Source organism: Astyanax mexicanus, chromosome 19, assembly GCF_023375975.1.
Source record: "Astyanax mexicanus isolate ESR-SI-001 chromosome 19, AstMex3_surface, whole genome shotgun sequence".
Lineage (NCBI taxonomy): Eukaryota > Metazoa > Chordata > Actinopteri > Characiformes > Acestrorhamphidae > Astyanax > Astyanax mexicanus.
The window spans coordinates 26,530,791-26,543,487 of NC_064426.1; the positions used below are offsets into that span (position 1 = coordinate 26,530,791).

A 12,697-nucleotide genomic window follows, 5' to 3' on the forward strand; every position below is an offset into this window, starting at 1 on the left:
GCACCCAGCCTTAGTGCTGGAGAAACTTCGCTGAAAACTCATTCGTTTAATGCTGTACTTCTCCGGAGTGGCTTTACTGTTCCTTAATACCTCACTGGTGAATTCGTATATAAGGCGCACTAAAGATTTTAAGTGCGCCAAATAGTCCAAAAAATACAGTATGCCACTGCATTTTATTCACAAGTTTGTTTGTGTTGCACACAAATAAATTCGACCCCTGACTCATTTGTGCTGTAAATGCACACACATACATACACACACAATTGAGCAAAGCAATTATGCTGAGCATGAATCTTTATGGTTATAGTTTATATAGCTTTATGGTTATAGTTTATATACTGCAACTGGAGAGTAGCGTGGGCAGATTCCCATATTATACTCAACAACCGTGGTGTTGGCACAAGCGGCTCAGGCTGATTCCCATATTATACTCAGCAACCAGGGCGTTGATACAAGCGGCTCGGGCCTAGCCTTGCCTTATACTTGGCAGAATCAGCCCTAGATCCAAACTGGAGCTTACACATACCTCTTTTCCACCAACAAAGTGCTGGTGCCAGAGCCGGGGCCTGCGTTTCCACTGCTCTAAGGAGTCACTCACTACGTAGTGAATGTGGGTGTCAACAGAAGTCGGGGGGCGATTTGAAAACAACACGGCGGAACCCGAGCTCCTCTTGAAACTTGTGCTGCTTTCATCGGTGGACCACTGTTTCATTTTCATTCATTTAGCTGCTTCTGCTGCTCTTAGGTGTGTATGGAGGTGAGCTTTGCCCCGGAGATGCTTCAACGCCTTGCCCTTTGGCTGCTCGCGTCACAGGTTCACTGGTTTCAGACCAGCAAGATTGTGGGGCCAGAACGGAACCAGCTTTTCTGGTCGAGCACCTGCGATTTTGGGGTGGAAACGCAAAGCACCGTTCGGGAACCTGGCACTAGCATCGGCACCACGCTGGTGGAAAAGCGCCTACAGTGAGCTTGAGTTACATCGACCCGGCTCTGGTTTGAATTTAGGGCTGATTCTCACCCAAACTCTCACCCAAACTAGTGGTGCATGTGCCGCAAAATGTGAATTCTAAGTGATTTATGCATGGCACGGCAGAAACTACTGACCATTCTGAAGATTCTTATTTCCTCAAAACCACCCCACTAACTTTGGTTCATACTGCAACCAGCCAGCAGAGGCACTAGATCTGTGATGGTTTCACTTTTGTGAGACTGCAATGTCCATGTTTTGTAAAGCCATTGGGAGCAACTGTTGCTAGGTAGGACAGACTTGAGAGAATGTCTAAAACATACAATTACAGTTTAAAATGAGGTGGAGGCTAATGTCACGTATTGGAGGGTCATGTGCTTGTTCTGACCTCCGAGTTTTGGTGATATTATTATTTTCTAACATTTGAGCAGGTACAGGGGTTGGACAATAAAACTGAAACACCTGGTTTTAGTCCACAATAATTTTTTGTCTCAACGGACAGTTCTGGTGGAAACAGGAGAGTTGAGATGCACAATGAATTCTGTCGTGATTTGGGCAGCCGTGGTTTTATGTTTTTTGGATACAATGCGGGTTAGCACCCGAGCATCCCTTTCAGACAGCTTGACATCAGACAGGATGTGGTTGGTCCTTCTTGGTGGTATGCTGACATTACCCTGGATACCGTGGCTCTTGATACATCACAAAGACTTGGTGTCTTGGTCACAGACGCGCCAGCAAGACGTGCACCAACAATTTGTCCTCTTTTGAACTCTGGTATGTCACCTATAATGTTGTGTGCATTGCAATATTTTGAGCAAATCTGTGCTCTTACCCTGCTAATTGAACCTTCACACTCTGCTCTTACTGCTGCAATGTGCAATTAATGAAGATTGGCCACCAGGCTGCTCCAATTTAGCCATGAAACCTCCCACACAAAAATGACAGGTGTTTCAGTTTCATTGTCCAACCCCTGTATATATCAATAATATGACTGTAATACAAAAATATCAACAAAAAAAAAGAGCTGCAACTGCAAAATCCATAAACAAAAATGTGCACACATCTAAATCCACACTTACACAACCACGCAGATACAGAGCTAATATGACTTCTACTTTCTCCCATGTACAAAGTATAATTAACCAATATTTAGTGCATTTCATAAAACAGAAAAACAACACTCCACTGATTAGTCAAAAACAGGGAATAAACATCACTAAGGTACACTGAGGTTCTGGTTAAAGGGTTCATGTTTGTTGATAACTACTTCACAGTGACTAAACATGCACAAGCCGAGTCAATCTGACCCAGAACATTTTTTGTTATTCCTCTGAGTCAAATATAATAAGGTACAAATCATGTTTGGACCCATTCATCAGGTTTAATGTCCTCTAAAAACTCACCGGCTCTGCGAAAGCATTGTCCCACAGAACTGTGGCTGTGGCATTGTTGTCTTGACTTCCATGGACAATCACTACCACAGGCAAGGATAGCGTCTGAGAAAGAGAGAACAAACAGAAGTAGATGAAAAAAAGATGCAAGCTGTAAACGACTGCAACAAGGTCACCCCACCTTATGCAGTTGAACAAAAAACTATGTGTGTCTCAGACTGCCTTCACTGAGTTTATAGCACAAAAGAGAGGCAAAGCTAATGTTCCACTTTATTTCAGCTACTCCATGTAATGAAAACAGATAGGGTGGGGGATTGTAGGTCCTGCTAATGAACTGCTCCAGTCATAGCTGTCCATCATAGAAAAGACTAGAAAAAAAATTAACACGTTTTTGTGTTATTAAAACATATGGAAAAAGTGGAGCTACACATTATACTGCAACCAGCCAGCAGAGGCACTGTGACCGAGATCTGTGGGGGTTTCATTTTGGAGAGACATTGTTGTGTCTATGTTTTGTACAGCTATTAATAGCCATTAAATACTATTTCAGCTTATTTATTTATTTATTTTACAAGTCCTTCATTAAAGCTGATATCTGTAAGTTTTGGGATTTGAGAGTTTAAACCCTCTCTGGTGAGAACGGGTAATTGCACCGAGCATGCGGAAGAATCAATTTAAACTGGGTGGGTGTGATGCGGTCTCCTTTCAGGGCGGATGAATCCGATTCCAGATTATGTTCAGTCAGAGAGAAAGAGAGAGCGTGCTCAGTCAGACTCACTTTTAAACCCTTTTCAAACGCCAATCTGATATTAATCCTGGTTTTAGCATTCATTTTTGGCTTTGGAGCTTGCTTTACTCTTTCGTTTCTTTGTTTTTACTAAGAGTAAATGAGCTACTGTGGTCTGAGGTTCCTCTTCTGAAGTCTCCATTGCTCCACCAGCCGCTCGCGTTCAGTAAAACTGAGCCGGATCCTCTTTTAGAGGCTGTATATGTGACGTAAGTACGTAAAGACGTGTGATGTGGCCAGAAGAACTAAAAAAAAAAGCGACCCAACATTCCAGTTTTTAGAAAGAATATATTAGGCTTAGCAGGGATGGTTGTTACAGCACACTGATACCATTAAACACAATATTTAATCCCTTGTCTAGTTAGAAATGCTTCTGCTTTCAGTTTAGAAACTAAATAATACAGACTGCCACTTTAAATACTGTATATAACAGCGTGGCAGAATTTGTAAGGTTGTAAAAACTCCTATAAATGACATCTGAGCATCACATTTTTACCATTTACACTTCCAAGAATTACTTCAATATTCAATTAACTTTATTTTTACCATATGCAATAAGCATATTTTAAAACAACTGAAGTGGTCCATCTCACCTTGACCTGAAAAACTAGCTCGTTGCCTCCAACACTAAACTGCGACTCAAACAAGATGGTGAACTTCTCCTCTGTAACAGACTCCGCCCCTCTGCGGTCCGAACGCTTGATCCTCTTCAGAGACTACAGAACAGAGATGGATAAAACGAGAGGAGGAGAAAGAAACAGAAAGTGTTAGTGGTTTGCAGGGAGTGGATTTAATGGGGTATATCACAGCGGCTGATGATGATGATGAGTGGATGTACAGTGGCCTGAGAGGACCCTGTTTAATTCTGAGGCTTGTGAGGAATGCATAATTGAGAACGGAACCTCCGTGGTACATTCCAGCCCGCCTCAGTGTGCTGCATCTCTGAGCAAATCTGCCTGAACTCAGAGATCTAACTCAATCAGCCTAAAATCAGGACCATGATTCTACTGCATAGGAAAGTCTTGTGCTGTTGGTGTGTTTAATACAGAGACAGTGATTGATTATGGATGAGCAGAACGTCCACGGCCTGTACGGCCCCACACTGAAAAAAGTGATGAATAAAATTGACTTAAAAAAAGTTTTGCAATTTTCTGCATTTGCTTTTTTTGAGTAAATTTAATTTCAGATCAATTTAAGTAACTTCAACTCAGTTTCAAGACTTAAATGTTACATAGAGAAAATAAGAGAAATGAACTTCAGTTAATCCTTTCTTTTAGTAAACTTTACTTAATTTATTTTTGCTGAATCAATCCTTTCTTTTATTAAACTTTACTTAATTTATTTTTGCTGAATCAATCCTTTCTCTTATTAAACTTTACTTAATTTCTGCATATGATATTACCTAATTACAATTACTTTATTTATAGAATATTATTATATATAATTTTAGTTTTTTTACATAATTTTTACATAATCTCAAAGATTTATTTTGTAAACAGACCAAGTGTCACTGTCTCAAATCATGGATGGCATGTATTACATTCTTTTTAGTATACTATGTATTATATGTGTTTTAACTAAAAATGTTTACATTTCAGGAATTATAAATCTATATGTATCATACATTATTTGAATAATATTGTTTAAATTAAGTAATTGTAATTAGGTAATATTGTATGCAGAAATTAAGTAAAGGTTACTAAAGAAAGGATTGATTTAGCCAAAATAAATTAAGTAAAATTTACTAAAAGAAAGAATTATCTGAAGTTCAGATCACTTATTTACTCTATGTAACATTTAAGTCTTGAAACCGAGTTGAAGTTTCTTAAATTAATCTGAAATTAAATTTACTAAATTTACAGCACCAAAAAAAGCAAATGCAGAAAGTTGCAAAACTTTTGTACAGTATTCTGTTTATTTATTTTGCACGTTCAAACATCAAACTATCCACAAAAACATAGACACAGCTTCATAATTTCCCGTACCCTCTATCCCAAGGCACAATAAAGCCTTTCCCTTCCGTAAAAAAAAAAAAAAATATATATATATATATATATTACATTACCATTTACCTTTACACAAAAAGAAAATACTTATTTTTCATTTTATAAGACTAAATAATTAGAACAAGCTTCTTCCATACACAAGGGATGTATCCGGGTACTTTATAAAGTAATCTTTAGTCAAGATCTGGCGAAACTTTTTAAAAGTAATTTTTACTCATCATTTTTTTCAGTGCAGTTAGGGAGTATCCTCTCCAGTAATACCAGTATTATGCTCTAACTAAAAAAACATCATTCACTGAATTTGAACATTCCAGTGATAATTCTCTAAGGAATCAAATTTGTTTCATCAAAACACTTCAGGCTAAATGAATCACAGTTTTGCTTTTCTACTAACTTGCTTGTGGTAGTAATTGTGTTATTACTGCACTCACATGGAAATGTACAGATTTACTGAGCTCACCATCACTCACCATATTCCTAAAGTGTGCACTCAGAGTGCCTGTGGTTTGGTGGTACTCCATCACACAGTTATTATTCAGGATCTCTCCGCTGCTGTCACTAAGGGGAAAAAACAAAAAGAACAAATGTTTTACATGAGCTGAAAGAGATTTAGGATTTGCAGACAATTACAGGAAGTTTCTATTGAATATACTGTATATCACAAGCCATCAAACCAAGCTGAACTGCTTCATTTTTTTGCACCAGGAGTGTCAAAACATGCAAACAGCAGGAAATAACTCTCTTAATTAATCAAGGGTGTGTTTTTTGGGGGCTATCGTGAAATAAACCAATCAGTATGCCAGTTGTCATTCTCTTTAAGAGGCAGGTACGCTCTTTGGCTTTGGCGCGTTGATATCTTATCAGCGGGGCACATAGATATGTTCATAAACTCAGATGCTGTTTTAATGGCACGGGTGCAAGGGGTGTAAGATAGAGCCCTATGAATGTGCAGGAATCCCCACATTTTTTTTTTTTTTTGCGTGACAGTGACAGTATCATTTATATCCCAATATAAATGGGATATAAATCCCATCCCAATCCTGCCCCCAGCACACACTCACTCAGCATCCTGACCCCCCCCACTAATAAAGTACTGAAACTCTGCACTACAATGCACAAAGTACTGGTCCCTTCCAAACGGACTTGCACTACACAACACCTGCACTACTGATGTACTTGCACTGTCAATACGCACTTTAATTCCACTTAATTAAACTGTGAACTTTAAGGACTTACGCACCCATTCACTTTACCAGCCTTAAGCTATATACCATATACCGTATTTGCACTACTGTTATTTACTATTTTTACTGTCATTCCATCTCAATCACCATCAATATTGCACTATTGTCTTATGTATGTTTATTGTGTCTTGCTGTATTGAACATATAGTGTCTCCCACTCTTTTATATTATAATTATATATCTATTTTCACTTATTTACTTATATTTATATATCAATTCCTCCCCCACACCACTGCACCTTGTTTTTGTCTCATGTATGTCTATTTGTGTCCCTGCTGTATTGTACACATAGTGTCTCCCATTCTCCTTTATTATATCTATTATCTGTACTTGCTGTAAAATTGGGAAGGAGAGTAACGTAATTTCAATTCTCTGTATGTCCTGTACATATGCAGTATTGACAATAAAACTACTTGACTTGACTTGACTTGATATACCTAGCCTATATTGTATCCCTGAGAATAAAAAGAGATTACAGTCATATGAAAAAGTTTGGGCACCCCTATTAATCTTAACCATTTTAGTTCTAAATATTTGGGTGTTTGCAACAGCCATTTCAGTTTGATATATCTAATAACTGATGGACACAGTAATATTTCAGGATTGAAATGAGGTTTGCAATGTGCATTAAACCAAAATTTGACCAGTGCAAAAGTATGGGCACCCTTATCATTTTATTGATTTGAATAGGTTTGTTAACCTCATTGAGCTTTGAACTTTATAGCCAGGTCCAATCATGAGAAAAGGTATTTAAGGTGGCCAATTGCAAGTTGTTCTTCTATTTGAATCTCCTCTGAAGAGTTTCATCATGGGCTCATCAAAACAACTCTCAAATGATCTAAAAACAAAGATTGTTCAACATAGTTGTTCAGGGGAAGGATACAAAAAGTTGTCTCAGAGATTTAACCTGTCCGTTTCCACTGTGAGAAACATAGTAAGGAAATGGAAGACCACAGGGACAGTTCTTGTTAAACCCAGAAGTGGCAGGCCAAGAAAAATATCAGAAAGGCAGAGAAGAAGAATGGTAAGAACAGTCAAGGACAATCCACAGACCACCTCCAAAGAGCTGCAGCATCATCTTGCTGCAGATGGTGTCACTGTGCATCGGTCAACAATACAGCACACTTTGCACAAGGAGAAGCTGTATGGGAGAGTGATGCGAAAGAAGCCATTTCTGCAAGCACGCCACAAACAGAGTCGCCTGAGGTGTGCTTTTGCAAAAGCTCAATGAGGTTACCAAATTAATTTTGTGCTTCAGTAAGTCAGTAAAAAGTAGTTAGGAGTATTCAAATCAATAAAATGATAAGGGTGCCCATACTTTTGCACAGGTCAAATTTTGGTTTAATGCATATTGCACATTTTATGTTAGTACAATAAACCTCATTTCAATCCTGAAATATTACTGTGTCCATCAGTTATTAGATATATCAAACTGAAATGGCTGTTGCAAACACCCAAATATTTAGAACTAAAAATGATTAAGATTAATAGGGGTGCCCAAACTTTTTCATATGACTGTAGGAAAGTCAGGAAGAGAAGAGGAATCAGAGGATATCGAGAGGAAGAGAGAGAACACAGTCGTTATTTATTTGCTCTGTGTTCATTATATTAGCTCTGATGGCTGGAGGGCTGGAAAGAAATACAGTGCACTTTTGGATATTTGTCTGAATGCTGTTTGTTCAGTGTGCTGATGGCTGGTAGATAAGCATGAGTAAGTGTGTGTAAAATGGCAGGGGTTAGACATCTGACTGACATCTACTGAATCTGACTGGGGATTGGTTTGCAGTCAGACGTTAGTGAAATTATATGCTGTATGGACAAAAGTAATGGGACACCAGCTCATTCATTGTTTCTTCTGAAATCAAGGGTATTAAATCCTGCTTTTGTTGGTGAAAACTGTCTGTATTGTCCATAGAAAGGTTCTCTATTAGATTCTAGAACATTGCTGGGAGGAGTTAGTTAGATTGCCATCAGCAACAAGAGAGTATTGTCAACTACCAATTGAATATACAGCTCTGGAAAAAAATAAGAAACCACTTAAAATTTATTTGTGTTTGTTTGAATTTACCAAATTGAAAACCTCTGGAATATAATCAAGAGGAAGATGGATGATCACAAGCCATCAAACCAAGTTGAACTGCTTAAATTTTTGCACCAGGAGCAGCATAAATTTATCCAAAAGCAGTGTGTAAGACTGGTGGAGAAGAACATGCCAAGATGAATGAAAACTTTGATTAAAAAACAAGGTTATCCCAACAAATATTGATTTCTGAACTCTTTAAACTTTTTAAATATGAACTTGTTTTCTTTGCATTATTTGAGGTCTGAAAGCTCTTCATATTTTTTGTTATTTCAGCCATTTCTCATTTTCTGCAAATAAATGCTCTAAATGACTATTTTTATTTGGAATTTGGGAGAAATGTTGTCTGTAGTTTATAGAATAAAACAACAAGGTTCATTTTACTCAAACATAAACCTATAAATAGCAAAATCAGAGAAACTGATTCAGAAACTGAAGTGGTCTTTTCATTTTTTCCAGAGCTGTAAATATACCACTCTGACTCACACCTGCGATTAGGCACAGTGCCAACCAGTTCGTGTTTATCTGCGCCAGAGAGTCCTATTCTATTTGCAGCATTCTAGTTGTCTATTTGTGTAGCCTAGTTTTCCCTTTATTTTTTCCATTTAAGCATACTGTAGAAGTGAAAACCTGAAAAATCATACTTTTTTTTTTTCTTAAAGAGGGGGTGATTTTTAACAAACAATTGTATTGGTTAACAGCTTATGGCTTTCATGTACCAATATAAATATACTGAGCTTTAGAAATGGATTTTAAAAATGCATTTACATTTGTCTGTAGTAAAGCACTACTGGAACAGATTGTGTTACTGCTGTTACTCTTTACTGCAGCATTTACACACTTACACACAGCACATTCACACTTTAATCATAATAACTAGAAAAAGAGACAGAAACACAGACTCTTTATATTGTAGATAACTATTAAATGTATCAGTTACAGAGAGTACAGTTTCCTACATCTTCAAAAGACTCGTGATAACCGTAGAAAACTTGTACAGGAAGAGGTTTCCTGCATGGCTAAGATAGGATTGGACGGATGACTGTTGTCAGGGTTTTAATCAGTCAGTGGCGCACCTGTGTTTCCCGCCGCAAAGATAGAAACACACTAGATATTTACATGAACACACCTTATTTTCAGACCACCATGCCCATCAGTGTGGATATATTCCGAAACTCTGACGCTATGGTCTTTTTTTTAGGGTCTTATCAGGACTCTCTAAAAGAAAGTGTCCTCATTAAGCAATGTCCCTCAACTTCTTCATAATCTTTCTATAAGGAAATTACTCTTACACTAATGAACTGAACTGTGTGTGTTTGCATCTGGCAACCCTTACTTTCTGGTGTTTTCATTCTTGAGCAAGGCTTTGGCCTGCTGTTCGCTGATGATGGTAGCTTTGACCTGAGGGGGGTTCATGTGGACGTTGAGTTTGCCCCCCACCAGCAGACGGACTGTAGCTGCAAACTTCGTCTGGGTCTTCAACACCTGAGGAGGCTGCTTCTCTATGATGAAGGTGCTGCGGAAAAGAAACAGGAAATGACACATGAAGTGATCTACTACTGGACATACAATACACTGCAGCTTCAGGTCTAAAAAGCTCCACAGGTGTTTATGTCTGACTGATCAAGAAGCTCTTACTTAGAAAAGCAAACAGAGGAGAAGAAGATCTGAATAAACTAAATAAAGAAGCTGACACTGTTTGGCAATGTCCAGTGAGCAGCATCCTGTGGTCAATGTCCTGTAAGCAGCATACTGTGGGCAGCGTATTGTGGGCAATGACCTGTGAGCAGCATTTTGTGGGAAGTGTACTGTGGGCAATGACCTGTGAACAGCATACTGTGTGCAGCATACCTGCGCAGCATACTGTGGTCAATGTCCTGTATGCAGAATTCTAAGGGGCACCATACTGTTAGCAGCATAATGTTGTCAATGTCCTGTGAGCAGTATACTGCGGGCAACATCCTATGGGCAGCATACTATGGGCATCATCCTGTGGTCAATGTCCTTTGAGCAGAATCCTGTGGGCAGCATACGGTGGGCAGCATTCTGTGGTCAATTTCCTCTGAGTAGCATACGGTGGGCAGCATTCTGTGGGCAGCATACTGTGAGCAGCAACCTGTGGGCAGAATTCTGTAAGCAGCATACTGTGAGCAGCATACTGTGATCACTGGTGAAGGACTAGAGGATGACCAACACAAATTGTGCAACAACAGATTCAGAGCTTCTGTTTCCGACTTTCCATCCACGAGGTGGAGTAGCCACAGTAGTTGGGAGTGCAGACTAAAGTGAACAGTAAGTGGACACTGAGATGTTTAAGAACTCCAGCAGCACTGCTGTGTCTGATCCACTCATATCAGCACAACATACACTACTAACACACCATCGCCATGTAAATAAAAACAAATAAAGCCTGCTCCATGGTGGTCCCCGTAGGGTCCAGACCAACTGAAAAAAACAGGATGAAGGAGGAAATAAAATGACAGAACCATAAAATGCTACTATGAGATACTATGAGACTTAGGGAGAGTTGGATTCTGGGATTGTTGAAATATCTCACTGCAGATTCCTGCAGAAACACCAAAAGTGAGTCTCCTAAGAAGACACTCAGTGTAAGAGCACTTGAGCTGGTTGAAGCCTATCATAATGATATGATCATAAATTACACACATTCCCAACTGAAGCCTGTTCACATGTAGCAATTATCTCTGAGAAGAAAAAAAACATCTCAGCATCTTCTCAGCTTTTCTAGCACGTTTTATGATCACACACAGTCGTTTCAAAATCCGGTCACTTCACAGCGGAAGGTTCACAATTTTCCAGGACACTATTCGACCTTATAGATGGGAAATCTGAGATTAAACTGATTAGTTTAATGGTTCCATGTATGGTTGCCTCTTCCTGTGCATCATTCAATAGTAGCTTCCGACTAAATGCAAAGGTAGATGAAGAGGAATCTGTGGCGGCTTCCGGATACATTTATATCTGGATGATTCACACACACACACACACACACACACAGACACACACACACACACACACACAAACACAGAGGGCCAGTGAAGATGACGGATGATGGATATCCATTCAGACAGTGATGGTTTTTAAAAGCAGCATGGCTCCCATTAAGTTCAATGCTACAGCGCTTGAGTGGCCTGGGGCAACACACACACATATACACACACACACATGCACACACACACACACACACACACATTTTCATCCCCTGTGGTGTGTATGGATATAGAGCACATGGGATGATTCTCTAGAGACAGACAGCGAGTGATGTGGGCTGGTGGACAGGTTACAGTGCAGTAGTATATAGTGGGGTAAAGCAGACCTGAATTACTTCATCTTACTGAAACACTAATCACTCTGACACACACCCTTCTGCTCCCTGCTCACACACGACCACACACTGATCAATCACAAATGAAAGCTTTATGTTCCTGCTGATTCATTTATCTGAATAAAGGAAAGAGCAATTATAGTGGTCTTTTATACCAATTAATTCATCGGAAATACGAGAGGTGTGATAATGGCCACAGTAAAATGAGCTTTCTGCTACTTTGATGTATAAATCTATAGAAATGTCATAAGTAGAAAATAAAGTAAAGAGGTAAAATGCTAAATTAATAAATGCCCCATAAGTGTATCTTGATTATCATAAGTTTTTCATTATTTTTACATTTTCGCCATTGTAGATTAATTCTAAAGTCACCCAAACTATGAAGAAAAACATATTTATTTTATTTATTGATTATTTTAGATTCTTCAAAGTAGCACCTCTTGCTTAGATGACAGTCGCTCAGTCAGCTTTATGAGGTAGAGTCTCCTGGAATGGCTTTCAGCTAACAGCTGTGCTGAACTCGTCAAGAGTTAATTACGTAAATTTCCTGCCTCTTAATGAATTTATGAAGAGGTAGAGCTGGTATACAGTGCAATGCTCTATTATGGCAAGAACTACTCAACCAAGTAACGAAAAAAAAAAGAAAAAAGAACTCAAGTGCAGTTGCAAATACAGTGAATGCAGTTATGGCTGCATTCACATTACCAGGCTGAAGTGATTCAAATCAGATTTTTGCACATTGTGGCTCAGATCTGATTTTTTTCATGGCTGTGTGAACGTGCCAAATCAGATTTTTCCAAATGTGAACGTAGCCTATGATGAAACTGGCTCTCCTGTTAAATTCACTGCAACGTAGTTGTGACAGTCTTTGTAGCA

General features: G+C 38.8%; 1 protein-coding gene across 2 annotated transcripts in view; it reads right to left on the bottom strand.

Annotated features, from left to right (window-relative positions):
• Positions 1 to 12,697, bottom strand: part of stat5a (signal transducer and activator of transcription 5a) — a 168,688-nt gene that overhangs the window by 28,706 nt on the left and 127,285 nt on the right. For both annotated transcript variants that reach the window (XM_049467908.1, XM_049467907.1), the window contains 4 exons: positions 9,812 to 9,991; positions 5,622 to 5,709; positions 3,739 to 3,861; positions 2,371 to 2,463 (listed from right to left, as the gene is read on the bottom strand). In XM_049467908.1, coding sequence (XP_049323865.1) covers positions 2,371 to 2,463; positions 3,739 to 3,861; positions 5,622 to 5,709; positions 9,812 to 9,991 — 484 coding nt within the window. The remainder of the gene's footprint in view (positions 1 to 2,370; positions 2,464 to 3,738; positions 3,862 to 5,621; positions 5,710 to 9,811; positions 9,992 to 12,697) is intronic.